The 20256-nt window shown below is 46.4% G+C and overlaps 1 protein-coding gene across 6 annotated transcripts in view; it reads right to left on the bottom strand.

The window, feature by feature from the left end:
* The window catches only part of tp63 (tumor protein p63), a 54348-nt gene that overhangs the window by 11487 nt on the left and 22605 nt on the right, over positions 1-20256 (bottom strand). For 4 of the 6 annotated variants that reach the window (XM_035411945.1, XM_035411947.1, XM_035411946.1 and 1 more), the window contains exons 1-2: positions 16434-16585; positions 7517-7774 (exon numbers count right to left, since the gene is read on the bottom strand). In XM_035411945.1, coding sequence (XP_035267836.1) covers positions 7517-7774; positions 16434-16475 — 300 coding nt within the window. In that variant the 5' untranslated portion in view covers positions 16476-16585. Of the gene's footprint in view, positions 1-7516; positions 7775-16433; positions 16586-20256 lie in introns of those variants that run through there. The other 2 variants (XM_035411943.1, XM_035411944.1) reach the window with 1 other exon arrangement.

Genomic DNA, 20256 nt, shown 5'->3' with positions numbered 1-20256 from the left:
GATTTAAAGGGCCACAAAACACCACCACTGGAGACAGAAAGTAAGAATGATATAAAATAAAATAACACAGAATGTAAAAGTATGCACAAGACGAAAATTATAATTGCTCTAAAATTTTTCAGAAGCCAGAAAATAAAATAGTCCAGCAACAGAAGAGGCTAGTCGAACTTAACAGTGGTGCAACCCTCTAGGGTAAATGCTTCCTCAATCATAGTCGCCTCCTTCTACCTTTCTTTAGACTGCAGGTGGAGATCTCCCCTGCCCAGTGTCCAAACAGAGTGCCCTCTAATTAGAGGAGGAGTCTCCAGAGTCTCAGTGCTAAGGGGAGAGAGCTCTGCGTTCTCCTCCCTGTCCTAAGGGGAAGGTGTGGGAACTGCACACAAGCCGTGGTCATTAAAGGTAGAGGAGCAGCTCCCCATCTCCCTCGCAGCCTTATTTCTGGTCTGATTTCCTTCACACCCCAACCCGTAGGCAGAGGCGCTAATAAGAAGTCTAGCGCTGTGACCTTTCGAGGCGTCCCCGATTTCACCATCGGGGGGCGCCGTCCGCGGCGTGATTTACCGTACGGAAAGGCGGGGACGATTTACGGGTCCCTTTCGCGAAATGAAAGGGGGGTGGGGGGTGTGGGAAACGTCTCATATGGAAAGGAAAGATGAATAATGAAAAATCGCCCCCGAGCTCTCAGAGCCTCGCACCCCAGAGAGCCGTCGTCAATCAGTCAGGGGAGAAAGGGGAAGGAGGGGGGGAAGAGGGAGGCTCAGGCAGGCCGGCGCTCACCTGACCCAAAAAACTATATGTAGAATCCCATATACCTTCATGATTTTCCTTAAAGATTATCTCTCCACCTATTATTCTCTCAACCTAAAGTTTCACGCCTAGATGCCTAGATTCCAGTCTTTGCTCACTGATTTAGCACACACACACACTCAAACACACACACACACACACAACATACACACACACGCACACACACACACCTCTACCTGCAACAGCACACACACACACACACACACACACACACACACACACACACACACACACACACACACCTCTCTACCTGCAACAGCACACACACACACACACACACCGCTCTACCTGCAACAGCACCATCCCAGCCCTGGAGCCACAAACTTTGAACAGGCAAATATGCATTCAGGCTCCTGTGTTTGCTCAGAAGCAGGAGCTGGCACTGACAGAGCCACAAGTCAAAGGCTAACAGTGGAGTGAGGAATAAAGCAGGTTGACAGATGGGATTTGGTGGCTATTAAGGGTGTGTCTTAGGGTCTAAGGTGTAATTACCAGGTATTCATCGGTCACAATGTCAATTATATGGTCAGGGAGTAAAAAGCATTCAGAAGTGAATATTTAAACACTTTCCTCTACAATTCAATGATTTGTTTGACCAATAATACCGATAATGGTGTATTGGTTTGGCTAGGTTAGCAATATGCCAATAATCCTTTGGCCATCAAATGTCTTATTGATAAAAATAAAGGAACAGTTGGAATTTTCACAGATTCAGTGTTCAGCTCGACATTCAGTGTTGAATAGGGACATTAGAAATCCCCTCAGTGTGAGCTGGAAACGAAGATCCACCCTGACGCTCAATCAAACAGATCTGGTTTAAGATTTTTCAGGGATTGAACAGTAGAGCAGAACTAACCAGAGAATGAACCAATGGGTGCTGCAATGGAATCATATGAAGTCATCCTAATCACTCTCTTTTCAAAGAGGGTTATGCGTTTTCTGGCACAGGTTATTGCACACAAGTTTCCGTTCTTTCGGGATTTGCAGTTCCTTCTCTTCTAAATCGCTCGTTTCTCGTAAGAGGAAAACCGCGTCGCGTCCTCGAGCGTTGAGCCTGACTGACGAACGTAGCGTCCGGGCGCCAATTCGCCTGCAGGTACGCGCATTCGATCGCCCGACGCTCGCGTCAACACGCTGGACGCGCTTCCCGGGCAACGCGGGCCGAGGCGGGCCCCCCCGTTTCCAGACAGCCGCTGCGGGCGCGCGGGGCCGGGCAAGTCCCGACAGCGGCCGGGCTTCAACCGAGCGCGCTCGGCGCCTCCGGTCTTGTCTCACTCATACCTCGCAAGTAGTGTCATGTCTACGGCTTCTCCCGAACCTGTTTAATCTGACAAAAATGCGTGCGTGTTTTTTTTTCTTTTTCTTTCTTTTTTTTCTTTTTTTCTTTCGGCTAGAAATCACACCTGCCCCTTGTCATGCGAAGAAAAAAGAAAAAAAAAAAGGCTGACTCCGTTCAATCGTTTGAAAAGACGAGCCCTGCTTTGCGCGTTTAAAGGATTTTTATTTATGTGCGTGTTTGCAAAGTCGGGTCTGTGAAGGACGACGACAATGAAAAAAACATTAAAAACACAGGAAAGTGGAAAATTAAATGTGGGGTAAAAAAAATATCTGATTCACTGCAGAAGCAGAACATGTGTGCTGGGCTTCTTTGGTTTTCAACACAAATTGAAGAGAACTATGGTTACTGGTAGGGTGTAGGCGGAGGTGACTACAGAGGTGCTGCTGCGACTTGAAGAGGAAGGTGGAGGCATGAATGACAGCTTCCTGTCATCTGGCTGTGCCAAACAGATGAGCTCAGAGATGAGCTCAGCTCTCATAACCAGCCAATAGGCTGTTAGCGAAATTCCACAGAAAAGCACTTCGAGTCAATCCGATGCCACATCCAAAAGTAAAAATTTACGCTTCGGGTGCGTTTTTCCAGTAACTGGAAAGAGAAACCAGATCAATTGAGTCATTGGGCATGGCAGTGGCAAATTATTTAAACATAAAACGATTAGTTTGCCATAAAACTCATCTTAAAAATATTTGCTCACCGTACAAAAATGCATGCTGACATATTGTTGGAGCTGGGGATGTTTAAATGGATAGGGCTTCTTTTTTTTTTTTTTTCAGGCAATGTTTTATGCCCTATCATTAAAATATCAAGTTCAGGAATGTGATCTCTCGCTGAGGGGACTCCACTCCAGGGGAGATGGGCTTTTGTGTAATTACAGCGGATTTCCCCTCACTTCTTGAAGGGTCGCCCTCAGCCGTGCCAAATCGTTTCCTGTTTAACAGTCTTCCTCTGTTTATTTCCCTGCAAGTATCGCATGCCCGACATCTTCGGGGCACTATTCTACTCGCGAAGATATTTATTTCATCAAATTAATATTTAAAAAAAGTAAGGTTGCGGAAGACGCGTTTTCCAAAGGGCTCATACTTGATGAGGAAGCCGACCGATTCTAACGCACGATTAGCATGTGCGGCGCATTCAGGATCCGAGAAGGCTGCTCAGAGTTCAAGTCTGGAGTGGCCCGTCTGTCTTGAACCAAGACGGATGACTTCCCTTTGAATCAGTCAAATCTTCCCTTTCTTGTATTCAAAGTGCCAAACGCGCTGCGTGGCACAGGTAATCTGGGCTCGTTTGAAAAGAGCTCTCTAGGCATAATAAGCCTGTTTGAAACCGGGCTTTTTTTCAAAAGCATTACCCAGAGAAGCGCTTCCCTATCGCTAAATCTTTTCAGCTTCGAGATTTCTTCCCTCGGCCGTTTCTCACAGTCTCGCGGCGTTCGTGGGGGCCGCCTGGCTGCGGAATGACAAGTCGGGACAGGCTCCTCGACGAAAACAAGTCTCGGCCCCATCTCGTGCGGCACGGGATGGGCCTGCAGATGTTTCCGGGCAAGCCGCGTCTTGTCGCCGCGCGGAGAGAACGCTCGTCTCCTCGCGCAGGTACCCGCCCTGTTAGCCCGCGGCGCTATGCGAGCTCAATGCGCTGATCACTACCCAGATCACCCTGGGAGCAGTGGGGGTCAGGGCAGAGAACACAGTATGTACACAGGCATTATCCATAGGCCCCCCGACCCATTATAGTAATCCCCTTCCAATCCTGAACTCCCATGGATAGTCTAAACAGAGTCGTTTTCAAACACTAACGTGGTAGGAGGTAAACTGAAGCAAACAACCAATACTTCTACTTCACGTGTGTATTACAGGTCATGTGGAAGTTAGCCTTTCCTTCATCAATCGCACTCTGTTGACACAGCCAACCGAGGTCCTTTCAGAGCCCGTCAGTGACACAAGCAATCAGCCATTTGCAAATAATACTTGTCGAAGGTTAAAGAAAAGTTTACGATTTTTCAACGGCTGTTCCTCTTGCTCTTCGCCGTACAAGCGAGTACCCGAGTGCGAGGAAAAACTAATTCGATGGCCGTCCCGGTCGCGGGGGGTTGAAGGCCACTGGAACTTTTCCAGGCGTGTCGCACCCTTCCAGACAGGAGAAGGTTAAGGTGTGGGCACGGATTAGGGTTGTCTTCTGAGAGGCCGGCCATCACACAAAGCGGGGGATAGCACGCTAATTCCCGCTGGTGATCCCACGGGCCTTCGCCGGGCGCAGGAAGAGAGCCGTCGGGCGGGGGGGGGGGGGGGGGCCTTTCACGGAGCTGGGGAGAACGGATTCGGAGCGGGCCTCCACCCGCAGGCGTATGCGCTGCATGGCAATTACGCTAACGGGATTACGGGCGCAGGCACGCCGTGCTTTTTGGACCACAGGGAAGTTAACAGAGGGAGGAAAGGTGTGGTTTTGTAAAGTGCGAGAGTTTGAATTTTAACAGGCTTAAAGATGGACTCAGCCTTGTGGTCATGTTAGCGACCTTTCCCAACCTTCAAATTCAAGCGTAAGACTAAAGTGCAAAATTGTTACGTGAAACTATTAGGTTCTAATGGATACAAGAATTATGTACACAAAAGTAAGGCAACAATTTAACTGAAATTAAAGGATGGCTTGGGCAAGGGCCCCAAAATCGTAAAGAGGAAATCAATTGGGTCCAATCACAGCTTTAATCAATCCTTGAGTTTTCCACTGTCAACATCAGTCGGCCAAATACTACGGTGTAAGATTTTAGCAACTATCATTAGCATTGTGTGGGGGTAATTCTGTTCATTACCATTTAGCGGTGTATAGAAGAATTTTTGTCCATTGTTATTAGCATTATTCACAGAGATGCTTGTCCATTATCATTAGCACAGTGCAGCCTGATTCATGAAGACAAACTCAACCGCTGTTTTTAAACACAAAAGTGCTCCTCCCTTCGAAGCCACTCAACCACATCAAAACCCAGTTGGCAGTTGCAATCATCTCAGAATCAAACACTATGAAAAGCACAATCACAAACCTGACCAGTGATTTCATACATGTGCAGACAGCTCAGGCATAGGCCTGTATTTATACCCAGAATGCATGTGTAGATTTATTTTTAGTCAAACCCTAAGAACGCACAGTATCTTGAAGAACAGACGAAACGCACAGCTCTGGCGTCTACGCGCGCTTTATGTGCGGAACTGGTTTTGTCCCGGGATTCGCCCTGAGCGCGACAGGATGACAGAGGCTTTGGGGCGTGCCGATCACACCCCGCGCGGCTCCCTTGAAAACAATCGCCGGTCTGACACTTGTTTTTTTGGAGGTGAAAATGAACGGATGAGAAAAGGGAGTGTGGGAATTGGGTAAATGCCACTATCCCACACTGCGCGCCACCCGCGGGTGCGAGGTCGCCCCAAAACTTCCTCTCCTCTGACCTTCTGATGAAAGGCAGTCAGATTAACCGTTGAGATGTGTGCAATAGGCCCTAACAGAGCAGTCCTTACGGCGAAATACGAGGACGGTTAATGACTCACCCGATAATAAAGGTTAAATAAAACTGATTAAATTGCGATTGTGATGGGCTATTTAACACCTTAATCCTCGTCCCTGTCTTTTTCCCCGCGATATTATAAGCATGATATGCTATGACAGTACTTCCCAAAGCGGGGGGTGCACCCCCTATGTGGGGTGCAGTTAGACAATGGGGGGGGGCTGTTGAAAAAAAAGAAAGTCCATTAAAAACCATTAATGGACCATTAAAGTCCATTAAAAAAAATAAAAAATGGCATCCAAGTGGAGCCAAAGTTGTCATGCGGGCCTAAAAAATTTCCTACTCCCAAAGGGGAGTTTGACTGAAAATGTTTGGGAAGCACTGTGCTATGACAATGGGGACCTGCCAAAAACCCAAAAAAAAAAGTAGAGATCATTTAGCTCTGATTGCTACAAAAATCATCTGCAGCAGGGCCCATTCTGACGAAGAACCCGCCAAAGGGGCGACGTCTCCACCTGCAGGCCGAAACCGCCAAGTTGGGTTAGTGGCGTCGGCCACAAGGGCGCGCTCCACCTCTGAAGCGCTGCGCTCCCGTCGTACGGGCGGCGCACGGCGCACAGAAGCCGCGGGAATGAGCAGCGCGAGGGCGTGGCCGTGACGCAAGAGAACGGCGGAGCAATGCCGCCCGGGCAGCCGGTTCTGTGGCTTTTCCTGCGCTGCTCTACGTCGCCACCTGTCCGCAAAACGCCACAATGCACCGCGGCGACCGCTCTACGAGGCTCTCCAGAGCCATCGGCAGTTTTAAGAAGGAAAAAAAAAAAGGGTCAGCGTTCGGCCAACGTTTTTTTGGGGTTTCGGAACATTCCGGGACATAAGGAAAATTGGGGTAAATGTCCCTGCTGCTTCCATTTGCCCAGTTTCCTGGGTGTTCTTCGAACGCTGTCTTTACGTCACGAGGTTCACTGCAGAAAAGGCCGGGGATGTTATTTGCAGCTTTGTTCTTTGAATTGTGGACAGTCGTTAGTGTTAATTTCACACAGGATGTTTGCAGTGCTAAATGAATCTGTCCCTTTAATACTTTCTTTTGGAACTTTCGTAAAATAGATTTTACACAGTGTTGTTTCATGAATTTCATCTTTCAAAATCATCACATTGCCTGTAAGTTTGTACGCAACATGCCTGAAACGTTACTTTTTCTGTTCAGCAAAACTGACAAAAAGTGGTTTTGGAACATTGAAATGTTCTCAGACTGTTTGGGGAACGTTCTCATCATAACGTTACCCCGCAACCAAAATGGGAACGTAACTGCAGTGCTCCCCAACATTCTGGAAACGTTCCGCGTGAGCTGGGGCGGCGAGCGGAGCGGGCCAGAGCAATGCGGCCCTTCGGAACCCCTCCCTCGCTCCCCGGGGGGGCGTGACAAGGCGCTCCCCAGCCTTCGAGGAACGCGCCCGTAACGAGCCCGCAGGACCGCCGCGGGGGAGGACGCTGGGCTACCCGAGACATCGCTGCTGACATGATCTCAGGGGGCGCTTGTCAGCCAGGCGTAGTTCCATAAAGACCGGTGAAGGCTTCCATAAAGATCACAAACTGGCCCGGGAGCGCAGATCTGCCTGATAAAACCTCCACGCCCCCCACCAGACAGAGCTAATCTCCTGCATCTGTATCGCATCGCAGTTTCTGGGAAGAAGGGGCCCTCGCAAAGAGATCCGGCTGGCTGACATATAAATACGTATATTTTCAAAATGAGAGAGGTCTATTACATGAAACACATACAGGTACCGTGCTCCCATGCGGTGAGGTGGCTTCTGCTTGACAAACAATGCGGTGGAAAATCACACTGTATGGTGGTTGGCTGGGTGGGTGAATGGGCGGGGTCTTACCGTCCATGTTGCAGACTTGGCAGTGCTGGACTGTTGGAAGGACACGTCGAAGGTGTGCGGCCCGGCGTAATCGGTGTTGGAGGGGATGGCGGGCGACGGGGAGAGGGCGTCGAAGGTGGAGCTGGGCTGAGCGTAGGGCGACGGGGCCGTCACGCTGTTCTGGGCGTGGTCGTTGTTGTAGGGGCTCGTGGAGGAGGAGCCGCCATTTTGTATCTGCTGGTCCATGCTGTTGAGGAGCCCCAGGTTTGTGTACTGAGACTGCGGGAAGAGAACAAAGACAACAGGGCCCTTTCAGCTACGGCTCAGGAGACGAGGGTGCCGCATTTCAAGCTGTTTGGCGAAAGCCTTTTTCATAAAACCATAAGAGACGCTGGCGGTGAATGAATAAAAGTAAATTATGGATTCCGGAATCTTAAAAGGATTCCTCGCTGTCTCGCAGGTGACACGGTGGCATTTGGCGAATGCGAAGAAGAAATGCAAAACAGCCACAAAGTCTTAAAGCTGGCATCACTCTTGGCTAGCATCAAACAATGCAAACCCAGAGTGTTGCTGTTCGGTATTACTCTCCAGAACAAACTATTTGTGGCTGCTAGCCACAAGAAAAAACAGGACCCTGTGTCTTGACTTCATGAACAAGTCCTTGTTTGTGTGAGATCATCTGTAACTAATATAGCTGCCCCTAGGATGCTGCATTTTTTAAACAAAGCCTTGCACAAGATGATAAATTGCACAATATATTTATATCACCTTAAAACAGCACCAAGAAAAGGTGATGGAGCCCCAGTCTTAGTGTGCAAGACCAAACTCAGAATGTTTCAGATAGGGGCATCTGAAAACACCGCATATTAGCAGATTAGGTTTTCAAAGTCATGGCCCAGACCCATATGTCACATGACACCAACCACTAGACCATGACAGAATGACCTGGTATCACATGCGTGTTTATACAGAAGGATAAAAAGTATGGTTGCTAAAAAAGATACATTTAAAATTGTTTCTGCTAAAATGTCTGCTAAATAACTAGAAATGTACATAGGTATTATATAGCATACAAATACCAACTCTAATACAGTAACTAGTCACTGGTAACAGCAGAAGGCATAAGGTTTAACCATGAAATAAACTGATATTGAGAAGCAGGGTTCAGATTTTGGTACCTGTGAAAGATGAAGGAACAATAAGAAGTATTTAGGTTAAGAGGAGTAGCACCACAGTAAAACTGCACGTGTTCTCACCGGATGCAACAATCTTAGGAACCGTAGCTTATGCCAGGGAAGAAAAAAAAACATGAATACATATCTCAGAGATAAAGAGGAATGAGGGCAAACATTGATGAGCAAAATAAAAGGAGAAATGTCGTGTGGTAGCACAATGTCGTGGTATCACAAACCAGCTAAATACACTGCATGTGCAACTTCTCTCTTATTATAGCATAGATGTGACACCTCAGCATTTCTAAGGCTCATTTAAATTAATTTAGAAATGTAAGTTGATAACCCATACATTTTACATGAAAAATGTAATTTTGTTTTTCATGGAACATAAATTTTAACATAACTATCATGTGTTCACATGCATGGTTAGCTCATTGATACAATTTTCCCATGCAATCACAGCCACTTTTAATTAATAAACTATCAAATAGCAGAAGATCGTCACCAAACACCCTTTGGTCCACTTCCATTACAGTCTGCAATGCCCAACCTGTCAAAAAAATCTCTGAGCCTAAAGAGATTTATTAATTGAACTCATTGTGTGATTTAATTACACTAGGGAAACCAGTTTTTTCCTCAAACCAATGTAGACGTTTATCACAGAACATTTCTCCCTAGCTATCTTTATACACTAAATGCATACCTCCACATTAGAAATTTTAATAGATAAAAACAATATTTCGCTAAAGACGACATGTTTCATTTTAGCTTAAGAAACGAGCCACAGCGTAGACGTCAACAAAGCGATGACGCAGTAGCGTTAGCGCTCATCGCGTGACATAAGCGGCCTCAGCCCTTCAGTGCTTCAGACAGGGTTTATGTCATCCCCTCTGACTGACCGCCTCCCGGGGCTACTCTGTAAGAAGTGGGGAGGCGGCTCCTTACCGCTCTTTTTAATCGGACGCCGTTGCCGTGAATCACCGGCCGCACGAGCGCACGAGCGGGTCCGCGACAAAAATAAAACCAGGTCGAGCGGGCTTAGCCAAGAAGCTTCCCCGAGAGAACCGTAGCGTGACCTCAGCCCACTTAAGGTTTACTCACCCGGCCTCACGGGCATCGACCGCAGGTCTCGGCGTGCCATTTTAGTGAAGGGAAAAGCCGAGGCAACGTAATATTTTGGTCTGAGGTTGAAACCCATTAGTTACCGTCCACCTGGTCTGGAGTCCGATTCAGCCATGCTCTAGAAAAGTGGAGCTAAAATGGCTGCCACTTGAGAAGAGTGGATACAGGCCTGGACCCCGGCCAGGCCCTGTCCTGCCCGCTCTGGTGACCATGCGCTCCATTCCGTTCCATTTATACCCGCGCATTCCTGGACTAGGTGCCGTGTCTCTGCGGCTCTCCGGGCGGCCATTAATCTCTTTAGGCCCCCTTTTTTTTGTATTTCAGGCACGACGGGGCTCAGCTGTCCGGCTCACACCCTCTGGCAGGTGCTGTCCGAGCCAGGTGACGCGCTTTAGGCAAGAAAACGCACGCGCGTACGCATTCACACGGGCCCGCGAGCACATCCAAAAACGCACATGTACATGTGTACACGCATACACACTCGCTCGCTCGCTCGCTCAGTCACGCGTGACGAGGGGCCGTCCCCACGGGGTCCCCAGCGGTTTCGCGGACGGGGGTCAGCGCACGCGTGTGCGGCACGGGCCGCCGCGGCCCCCGCGAGACAATGGCGTCCGGGCTTTTAGCGGGCCGCCCGTGAAACAATGGGCCGGGGAGGGGGGTAGGGGGTGAGGAGGGGGGGGCGTAAGCGGATGCGAGACGGCCGCACAAAGGGCCCGGCGGCGTTAGCTGACCCCCCCACGCCTCCGGCGGGGTGAAGCTTCCTCAGACACGCGCTGCTCCACAATGGAGCAATTAGAGGATAATGGAGCCCTTCAGACTGAGAGAGGCGGCAGAGCAGAGCCGACTCTGACTGCGGGGGCCATCCCCTGCCTGTTTGGGCCGGGGGCTTCTGAGTAAGATCCTCAGATTAGATCGGTCAGGCGTGTAAACGAGGCTCCCCTAATGTCTGCGTAATGGGCGAGTGGGAGACTCAGGTTTTTTCAGCAAAGTGTGAAAGTGTGAAAAAAAAGTGTGAATCTCAGGCACAACCTAAGAGAAGCGCTACTTTTTATAGGTCAACTCTGGTCTAAAATAAGTTCTTCTTCAGTTAAGCACAGTGGCACTGTGGGTAAGGAACCGGGCTTGGATTCAGTTGGAATAGCACGCCGTAACCTTGAGCTTCGCTGGAAAAGCAGCAGTATCAAATTGTAGCACGTCGAAATTGAGCGCTGCCAGTCGCCCTGAGGCTAGGGTGTCTGCAAAGTAAATCAATGATCATTTTACTCATAAAAAAACAAGGCGGGAAAAGGCCATCGGAGGGAGGGTGGGAGAGGTGAGCTGACTGAGCACTTTTCCCTAAACAACGCCGCAAAACCCGACTGCCCTTCCAAAATGGTGGTGGAATGACCGCGGGCCCCAAATTCAATTAGAAGAGTAGTGACGCAGCGTTTCTCTGTCGGTCAGACCGTTCCTACACCTGGTGGCTCGGAGCGACTGATGTCAGAGCTTGTGGGCTGTGGCGCAAGCAAAGCAGCTGCGCGGTGATGCTCCCCAGCCAATTAAAAGTGGCGTAACATCTCACCTGACGCACGCGGTTTCTGCGGAAATTGTGACAGGCTACGATAATTAGACGAAACAGATATTTACCAGCGGTGGTACAAAGCACGCTTCGGTCAAAACCTTTTTGCGAGAAAAAAAAAAAACATAATGTGCGTATGTTTTGAAACCAAAAATGTGAATATTCCCCCAAAAAAACGTTACAATTATTCACTTGATTTTTTTGTTTTCCAGCATGGGATGGCATTGCCTTTGTAATCTCTTCTTTCCTTCATCTGATCAGCACAACACATTTGCAAATGAATGGGCAGCAACAAAAAGACTACTCGTTTTACTACACTCGGATTACCAAACACTCTCTGCTTTCAATGACTATTTTCAATATTACAGGCAAGAGGAAAAGCCAAGATGGACATCATTTCCCAGTTATGGCCATTTTACATCACACCAAAACCATGTGGTCCTATCAGCGAAAAGCAATCTCAATTTTTGAAAATCTCAAAGTTTTTTTTACGTTTTTTTTTTTTTACATTTCAGTAACTGGCATTGGGCTATCAAACCTTAAAAGGCCTGGCGAGGGGACCGAGGCCCTTTTTCCTTCTCTTTCTTCATATCTTATTCCACTGTGATACACCAACAGTTTAATAACCACTTCAGGCCCTCTTAAAAATACCTTCCGTTTATAGCTGCCTCCGAGCACAGGCCCCCGAGATGTCAGGCTGCTAAGCAGAATTGCAGTAAATCAGTGGCCTTGACATCCGCGACAGCCTCTAATATAGCTGCCGAAAGGTTACGCAGTCTGTTCAAGACATTCAAACATTTCTTTGTCTAAAGTCCAGGCAGTAGTCGCACACAAAGTTTCACACACTGGGAAGCAAGGGGGGAAAAAAATGGTAACCTTCAAAGTGATCCCCTGTTGATTCCCTAACTATAATCTCCAAGATGCCAACACCATTGCAGAGATTTTCAAAATAACAATCCGTGGCCCCCATTAAAGGTCAGTATTAATGACCAGTATTTTCATTGGCTGCAGTTTTATTTGGACTTTGTCATGCATCGACGCACTAAAAACGGATTAATGGCAAATCCTGAAAGTAATTCATAAAATCCTGAACCCCCAGCTACAATAAAATCCCTTGAAAATGTGGCATGTAACTACGTCGCAGAAAGGAGTGAGAACAATTCCCACTTGTAACCAGCGACCATATTAGCTCTGGTAGCTATGGCATTTGGGATCCCTTTAAAAGCAGCACAGGTGAATTGCCATCCTGCTCTGCACATACCCCAGCGATTAGGAGCTACAGCCTTCTATCTACCTAAACTTCAAGAGCAAGGAGATGAGCTCCTTTTACAACCGATTCCGTGTGACGACTGTAAGGATTAGGAAAGTGTTCTTCGTAGTGCTGTTAGCTCGTCGACAATGGATTTCATGTCTTCTGTTGACAGATGACTCGTTATGCTGTTACCTGTTTAATTTAGGAGATTATTACAGAGGGCTACCGGAATATTCCACATTGGGAAGGGGCGCAGCACCTGAAACAGATTTTGCCGTCCCATTTGTCCTTTTCCGACTGGATGAAAGAAAATTCTAATTTTTGCAAGTACAAGTATCACAAACGTTGTAGGCCCCATATATAAGTACATATTCAAGCTGGGTTTCTGTTGACAATATCAACAGCAGAAAAAACGCAAAAAAAACAAACAAAAGGATTCCTTACAACAGATTCAACAACAAAAATTTTTTTAAGAATGATATTTCCCTGCATTAATGTTATGTGAAGAATTTGCTGGCTCCAGGATGGCAATGATTTAGAACTATAAAACAGTAACGCAGCTTCTTAAAAACACAAAGTAGCCAGGGCACTTAAAAAGCCACAGAAACAGCAGGAGGCCTGGCCCGAGGGTTAAAATAGCTGTCGTTGCTGGGTCTCCCGTGACCTGGCCGCCCTGGTCGGAGAGCGGTAAGTGCGTAGCTTTGAGTATGGTGAGTGACCGCGGGGGGGGACCGGGGTCTCTCAGCGCCTCAGACCAGTTAGGAAAACCAGAGCGAGTGATTATATCTGCATCAACACATCATTAAGGCAATTACAGCCGGGGGGCAGGGCAACGGTGCCTAGGAGGCCCCGTCACAATAGCACAGATGGGTCCCGCGGGACCTGCGCGTGTAAAATCCTTCACTCCAGCGGGCGACACAGGTGAGTGCAGATGCCTTAAGAGCAACCCAATACACCTGCATTCTACCTTTTTCCTAAAAGAACGCCACAATGCCCGGAATTCAACTACCCCCCCCCAACATAAACATTGTAAATTCACTCAGCAGTGTCTATTCCAAGAAGTTATTTAGTTACAAACACATGTTATTTAGTTAAAGCTTTTCTTGTCCTGCGCTGCCTAATATTATAAAATAAATAGGCTCTCCCCAACCCTTTCTACCATTATTCGAAGCGACAGCGTTATTCATCAAAACCGTCGCCCTGCAGTTACCGCGCTTCGGCCTTAAAAGCACAGGAAGGGGAAGCTCAAGTAGGGGGGCTCATTTTCCCCTCTGCTCCAGTGGCTCGAGCCGGCAGAGTCTGTTGACAAAGGAGGTTACGTGAGCCCAGGGTGTTTTGAACTCGGGAGACGACGCAGCCACCTGCTAACAGAGAATGCCGGACCGCGGAGAACAAACGGCCGGGGCTGTTTTGATCCTGCAGCCGTGGCGAGGGACAGAGCCTCGCGCCTAACCACCTGTCTCATTCACTGTCTCGAGCGTCCAGTGAACTTAATGCTCACTCAGCACTGTTAGCCTAGCCAAAGTAAGAAAACGCATGCAGGTAAGGTCAATATTATTTTACAAGCTTGTCATATCTCACTTCAAAAACAGGAAAAGGAAATGGACTTTGCATTTATTTGAATGCAGTATTTATGCATTAAATCACGATATCGTGCGGCATGTTGCTTATAATGACCTTTAAACAATTTCACTTTGTTTAACAAAATTTAAGTCATGCCCATTCATTCAGTTTTTGTTTCCCTCCCCAATTAGCGAGACCCTCCACCTCCAGAGTGTGTTTGCAGAAATCACACGCCCTCTCACGACGGCTAAATCCACACACAGTGCACTCAACATTTAGCGTACAATTGCTATTGTGGTGGGCAGGGCTCAAAGCAGTAATTAAGTATGCAAGAACAATGCAGACTTCTCAGAGCGGTGCCAATTCACATGAAGGCCGGCCAAAACCCTGAGCTCCAGCCATTGTGAAAAGCAGAGGATGAACCCACAGATTTAGATAAAGTGAGATGTTTAACGGCTGCTAGCCGTTCCAAGTAAACAACACAGCCCTCAGAGTGAAGTTAGAAAAGAAAAAAAAAAGGAAAAAGGCCATTATTTCCACCGTAATTTACCACACCTCAAGGAGCTGTATCCCGGGGATAAAGGTCATTCAGGCTGAAGAGACTTCTAATTAGAATGCATACCATGCACCTGCAATTTAAACACCTAAGTGCCTCAAAGCCATGACTCCACTACCTCACACACAATTGTCTCTTGTAGATATGCACTGATTTTAGTACAAGATGTACTTTCATATGCCCTAATGGTACTCCGTGGGTTATTTGTAAATCACTCAAATATCGAACAATCGAAAATGATTAGCCTTCAAATAATTCCACAGCCAGCATGACTTTTGACACTGTTTTTGGCTTAGCATGTTAGAGAAGGTTATCTCCGTCTCTATAGTATTTTTTAACACTAAAAATAAAAAATAAATACTGGACCATCATTTAAACTCCCAATAATTTAATGAAACAAACAGAATTTAAAGAAACAAACAGACTGCTGGCTTTCCTAACAAGCCAACATTCAAAATCCATTTGCAAATGTTTCTAACATTTTGAACAAAACAGCATGTAACAAATGTTTGTCACGGGCACTGCGAAATACTCAAAAGTTTCACCTGGAATCAACCTAGTATGCTTCTTTTACGTCTCAAAAGAAAGGTTTCGATATTGGCAAGTAAACATATTGCACTAGCCACTGAGGGTAAATACAGTAAATTACCTGTAAACATAGTTCAATGAAACCACATCAACAGCCCACACCTTGGGCTTTCTAAATCAAGGCTAGCCAAATAAAACCCATTTCTCGAATCGGGCAGCAAGTCAATTAATAAATCCGCATTTTCTTCCAATCTGAGTTGACAGCCGGGAGCATCAAATCACATTAAGGAGTAAATAATTCAATCTTTTTGTCCCATCAATGTACAATATCCAAATCAGTTTGCCCTTCCCTACATCTTGCTCATGATGCATTTAGAATTTTGAATAGAGTGTACATAATTACATACACTGGCGTACACGCAAAATAATACATTCTCAGCGTAATTCTGCATCAAAGCAACAAGTGATTTTTCAGAAACTCTTAACAGCGCATTGTAGTCCACAGCCATGTCTGAACACCTTTGTAACCTTGCAAATGAGGTATACGAGTCTTATCTCTGACTAGTCAGGTGGGTCCAGTGGTGCTGGACTGCATCAGGTCCTAAATGTGCATTTTTGACAGCGGCTCACCCTGAGATCGCCTTTGCCCGAGCTGCTGACAGAACCTGGGCAAGGCGACCGTTTTATAAACAGTCGACCTGACTCCCAAAACACGCCTGATGTTTACATTCCCCACATTTCTCCAGTCTGACAATGATATATACCACGGACTCAAAAACCAAACAAAACAGGGACTGCCGTCCACACGCATCCGGCGTTGTTTTGTCTGCGTGCGTTAAAAGTGTCTGACTAAACCAAACTGACGTGAGCACGAGTGGAGAAAAGTATTTGTCCCATAGTGAATCCTACCCCTCTCTCCAATTCAAAGCTGCAAAAGAGACATCTTACAGTGTCAACTGCGTAGACACCGTGTGCAAGTTGTTTCGCTGTTGTCCACAGCTTTTAAAGAAGAAAACACCCGACCACTACAAGCAGCAACTAAGGCTCCAGCTGCCATACCAGCTCATATAATGTGTATCCACACAGAGTCTTTCCCGTTCAGCTTCACCGGTGTGCCCCACAAGGCCAGCCTTGCTAGGGCCGAATCCCGGCTGGCTCCCCCACCGGGGCCCGGGTCTCCTTACCTCATTGTACTGGGCCGAGGCTGGAGTTTCCAGGTACAACATGCTGGCGCTGAGGTTGAGCAGTGCGGCTGCCGTCTGTTCCTCTGGCTCCAGGGTTCTCTACCTCTTTTTTACCCCCAATCTAGAGAGTTGCGATGGTCTATGGACGTGAACGGGACAGGCAGAGTCTATAGGATTCTAGGGGGTTGCCATATATACCAGGGAGCTGAGGGGAGGGGTTTGTCAAGCTACCTGTCCAATACCTGAGTCCACACCCATCTCTTAAGCAGTTAGCAGTGTCTTTGAGGCTTGCCCTAGAGGTGCAGCACTCAGTCTTCTGGTTTTCTGAGGGTATTTTTTTAAATGATGGTAAAAATTTATGAACATTAGCAGGATGGAGTATCAGTAACGTCAACCAACCATGTTAAAAAAACTGCAGAGTAGTGCCCATTGGATAATTTTTTTACGGGAGTTTGTTTTTTCTTTGTTTTTTTCGGATGAGTTTTTGGAAAACTCTGAAAACAAAATGAAGTACAATTAATTGCATTTTACTGGGCCCCGGGGATCTAAAATATGCATTTCAATATGCACAAAAGGGAAAATAATATTTACTCAATGAAATGCATTTACACGCTGAATGCGGATAAAAATTAAAAAGGCGTCTGGACCATTACTGACTCTAAATACACAATGGAGACCATATAGCCAAAAAGAAATTTAATACTGCTGCCACAAGTATCTCTTTAATAAAATTATTATCTTATTTCACTGACAGCTAGAGATGTGAAACTTCATTTGAGGATAGGAACTTGTGATAAAAGACAAGTGACAAGAAGATGGACCGTTTCGGTGCCTTGGACACAGTCCTGGGTAACTGCATCTTTCCTAGACAGTGCAACATCCGACACAAAGCAAGCCTGCCGGCATGGAAGGGCGCTCCAAAACAAACAATGCAACAGCAAGGCATTCAGATGCATTGAGAGGGCTGGGACTGTGTGAGCCCCAATTAATTTACATGAGAATAACTCCCTCCCTGCTCCCACGCAAGCCAATTGCTCTGGCATCATTGTCGTCCCCAGACGTAGCCTGATCTTAACAGCAGAGCTCATGTATACCGGTTGTATCTATCAGTGATGAGTGGTGTTGGTCTGTTTTGGAAACACGCAGGTTGTTTCAAATAGCAGGACTCTTGCTTTTCTCGTGTCACTGGGACATGACTGCCGGTACTGAATGCAGCACTTTGAGAACAGATCAGATTCTGCTCCGTTGGCAGGCAGAAAAAGCTTTTACGGTGTAAGATCACAAATGTGTGATCAGAATGTTCTTAAGTGAACATTCTAATGCTGATGTAACAATCACTACTGGTAATTGAAAGCAACAGAATTTGAAGAATTAAAATTTAAAAAGTAAAAACATTTGAAAAAACCAACTCTTCAAATTAGGTTAATGGCCACTTGCAAAAAATAATGTGCATTACATCACAGCATGATTTAAATTAAATTTAGCGAAATAACAGTATTGCTTAACTGACTGTGAAACCTGTTCCTAGTCCTATTTTAAATTTAGTAGGCTATATATACCTAAAAGCACCATGGGTAACAAAAATGTAACCGCCCCAATGTCTAACAATGTCACACACATTGCTCAGGTGTCTACCTGATTGGTGAGCCACAACACACTATTGACACAATTCACCTGTCTTTGCAGATGGTCCCATTTGCAAAGGCATTAGCCACCTCCAAGTCACCACACAGCTTAAAGAATACGTACAGCCCTTCACTGCTCTATCTAGTGCCCCTTTCACACACAAAACCCCGGGGGCTGATATGGGACATTGAATCTGGGTTGAAACCACGTTTGACACATTCACACCGCACTACTGAGGGCGGCCGTAAGACTTGAAGCACCAATTCAGGAAATTTGGCCCAGTAAAACAGGACAAGATCAAGGGTTGGTCAGCTAACCATGCTACATAGAGTAACCCTTGTTCCCCCCCCTTTCGTACCGAGCCGCCACGTCGAATCCGAGTTAAATCCCAGGTCGTGAACAGGGTCGCAGACCTGGGGCAGATAACGCAGGTTGACCCTTTCGCACCAAAGGCAAACACGGGTTTTATCCAGTTCCTTGCGTCGGTGTGAAAGGGGTATAGCACCACCTGCGCAACTATGTAGAACACTGTTCTCTAGTATGCATTTATCCGTTAAAGCAGTCAGTCACTCAAGGCATTCCCAGTATGTCACCATGGGCTCTTTCCCACTTGTCTAGTTTCAGGATGCCTGTTGTGCCCATCTCATGCCACTTCATATGTCATCTAACAGTGCAGCCCCATTTTTAAATGCAAGCATTTCCAGGAATTCAAGTGGTTGCCAGGTCTCCAGTATCGCACTTAAAATTGAGGGGACCGTAAATGCTGCTTAGTAAAAGGAGTTAGATTAGTAATCAAAGCTTATAATTAAATTTAAATTATATACAATAAAACAGGATATAATGTTGGTTTATTTCAATCACAGAGAATCGGAATCTCCTGTAGACTGATAATTAATTCCAACTTTTGTTCTTTGTCCAATAAAATGTGCTGAAGTGCAACCAGACCATAGCCAAAATGCCTTCAATTTTTACCTGGGTTTGTTTAACCCCTTTGTGCAGTATGCTAAATCTGGCCAATCCTCATCCATTAAGGTTGTGCTCTATTTAAGGCTTTACAACTCTAGTCACAGAGACTTCTGAGCATCAGAGAGAGAAAATGGCTTAAATGAAGCAAGACACCTGCACAAACTTATCTTTATTTCTACTTAAATTATATTCATAATTTAAGTAGAAATAAAGAGCCACAAACGCAATTTTCTTGATTGTTGTTGTCCTTCGATTTAAAATGAAATACTGAGAGATCACGTATACTGTACATAACGGGTAAAACCATGTCCATGTCCTGGATCATAAACTCCTTGACCACAAGTGCACAAAATCTGAGGGTGAAATGCAGAACTACTAACGATCTATGAAGGAAAAGGTCAGCAGTGTAGACTGGTGTCCCTTAGTGCCTCCAAATGTATCCAAAATGTCTAAATTGTGCACTGCTGTAAATTACAACATAATCATATATTATGCTACAAATCAACTGTTTTGACTCATGAAACTCACTTTTGCATAATGTCCTAGTAGGAATTATTATATTTTCATCAGTTTTGGGATCTAAAATATGGGTCCAAAAAACTATCCAAAACCTCTCCAAATATGAACAAAAATGTAATCTTTTGTTGCATGTGGAAGGGACGACATTTTACAAATGTTACTATGATCACTCCAAGGGACATTTTACGTTCATCTAGCACACGTCAGCACACAGTAAATTTGAATGAGTATTTTCCATGCCCTAAAGATTGAGATTCAAAGAAATTCCAGACTTCCTGAGGAATTGGTTCATTGCTAAAATCACATGCATGCAGTGCAATAATACGAAGAGTACCATTATTTGTCAGCCACTGAATCCTTAACCTCTCCCCATTATTAAAAGGGGTGAGGTCTTTAACTGGGCAGTGGTCTCCCCCCCCCCCCCCCCCCCCGACCTGTGAACCCCAGAGACTGGGACCACACGCCACCTTCTCCAGTGACAGGTCCTTTGGGGCTGCTCTGACCACACCCGGCTCACCTGCCTCAGGCAGGTCCGTCTGCAGACGCCAGGGAGTCCCACAGAAACCAGCACTGGGTCATTGTAGGTATACTGCATTCATTTATCTAGGCCCAAATGGCTGTACACCGCAAGCACATCACGGCAAAGTGTCGTGTATTATGACAGACCCGAGTGCAAAGCAACACAGACGACAGAGAGAAGGCTGAAGAGGGT

This window comes from Anguilla anguilla, chromosome 4 (assembly GCF_013347855.1).
Source record: "Anguilla anguilla isolate fAngAng1 chromosome 4, fAngAng1.pri, whole genome shotgun sequence".
Lineage (NCBI taxonomy): Eukaryota > Metazoa > Chordata > Actinopteri > Anguilliformes > Anguillidae > Anguilla > Anguilla anguilla.
This window is presented reverse-complemented; position numbering and strand designations above follow the sequence as displayed.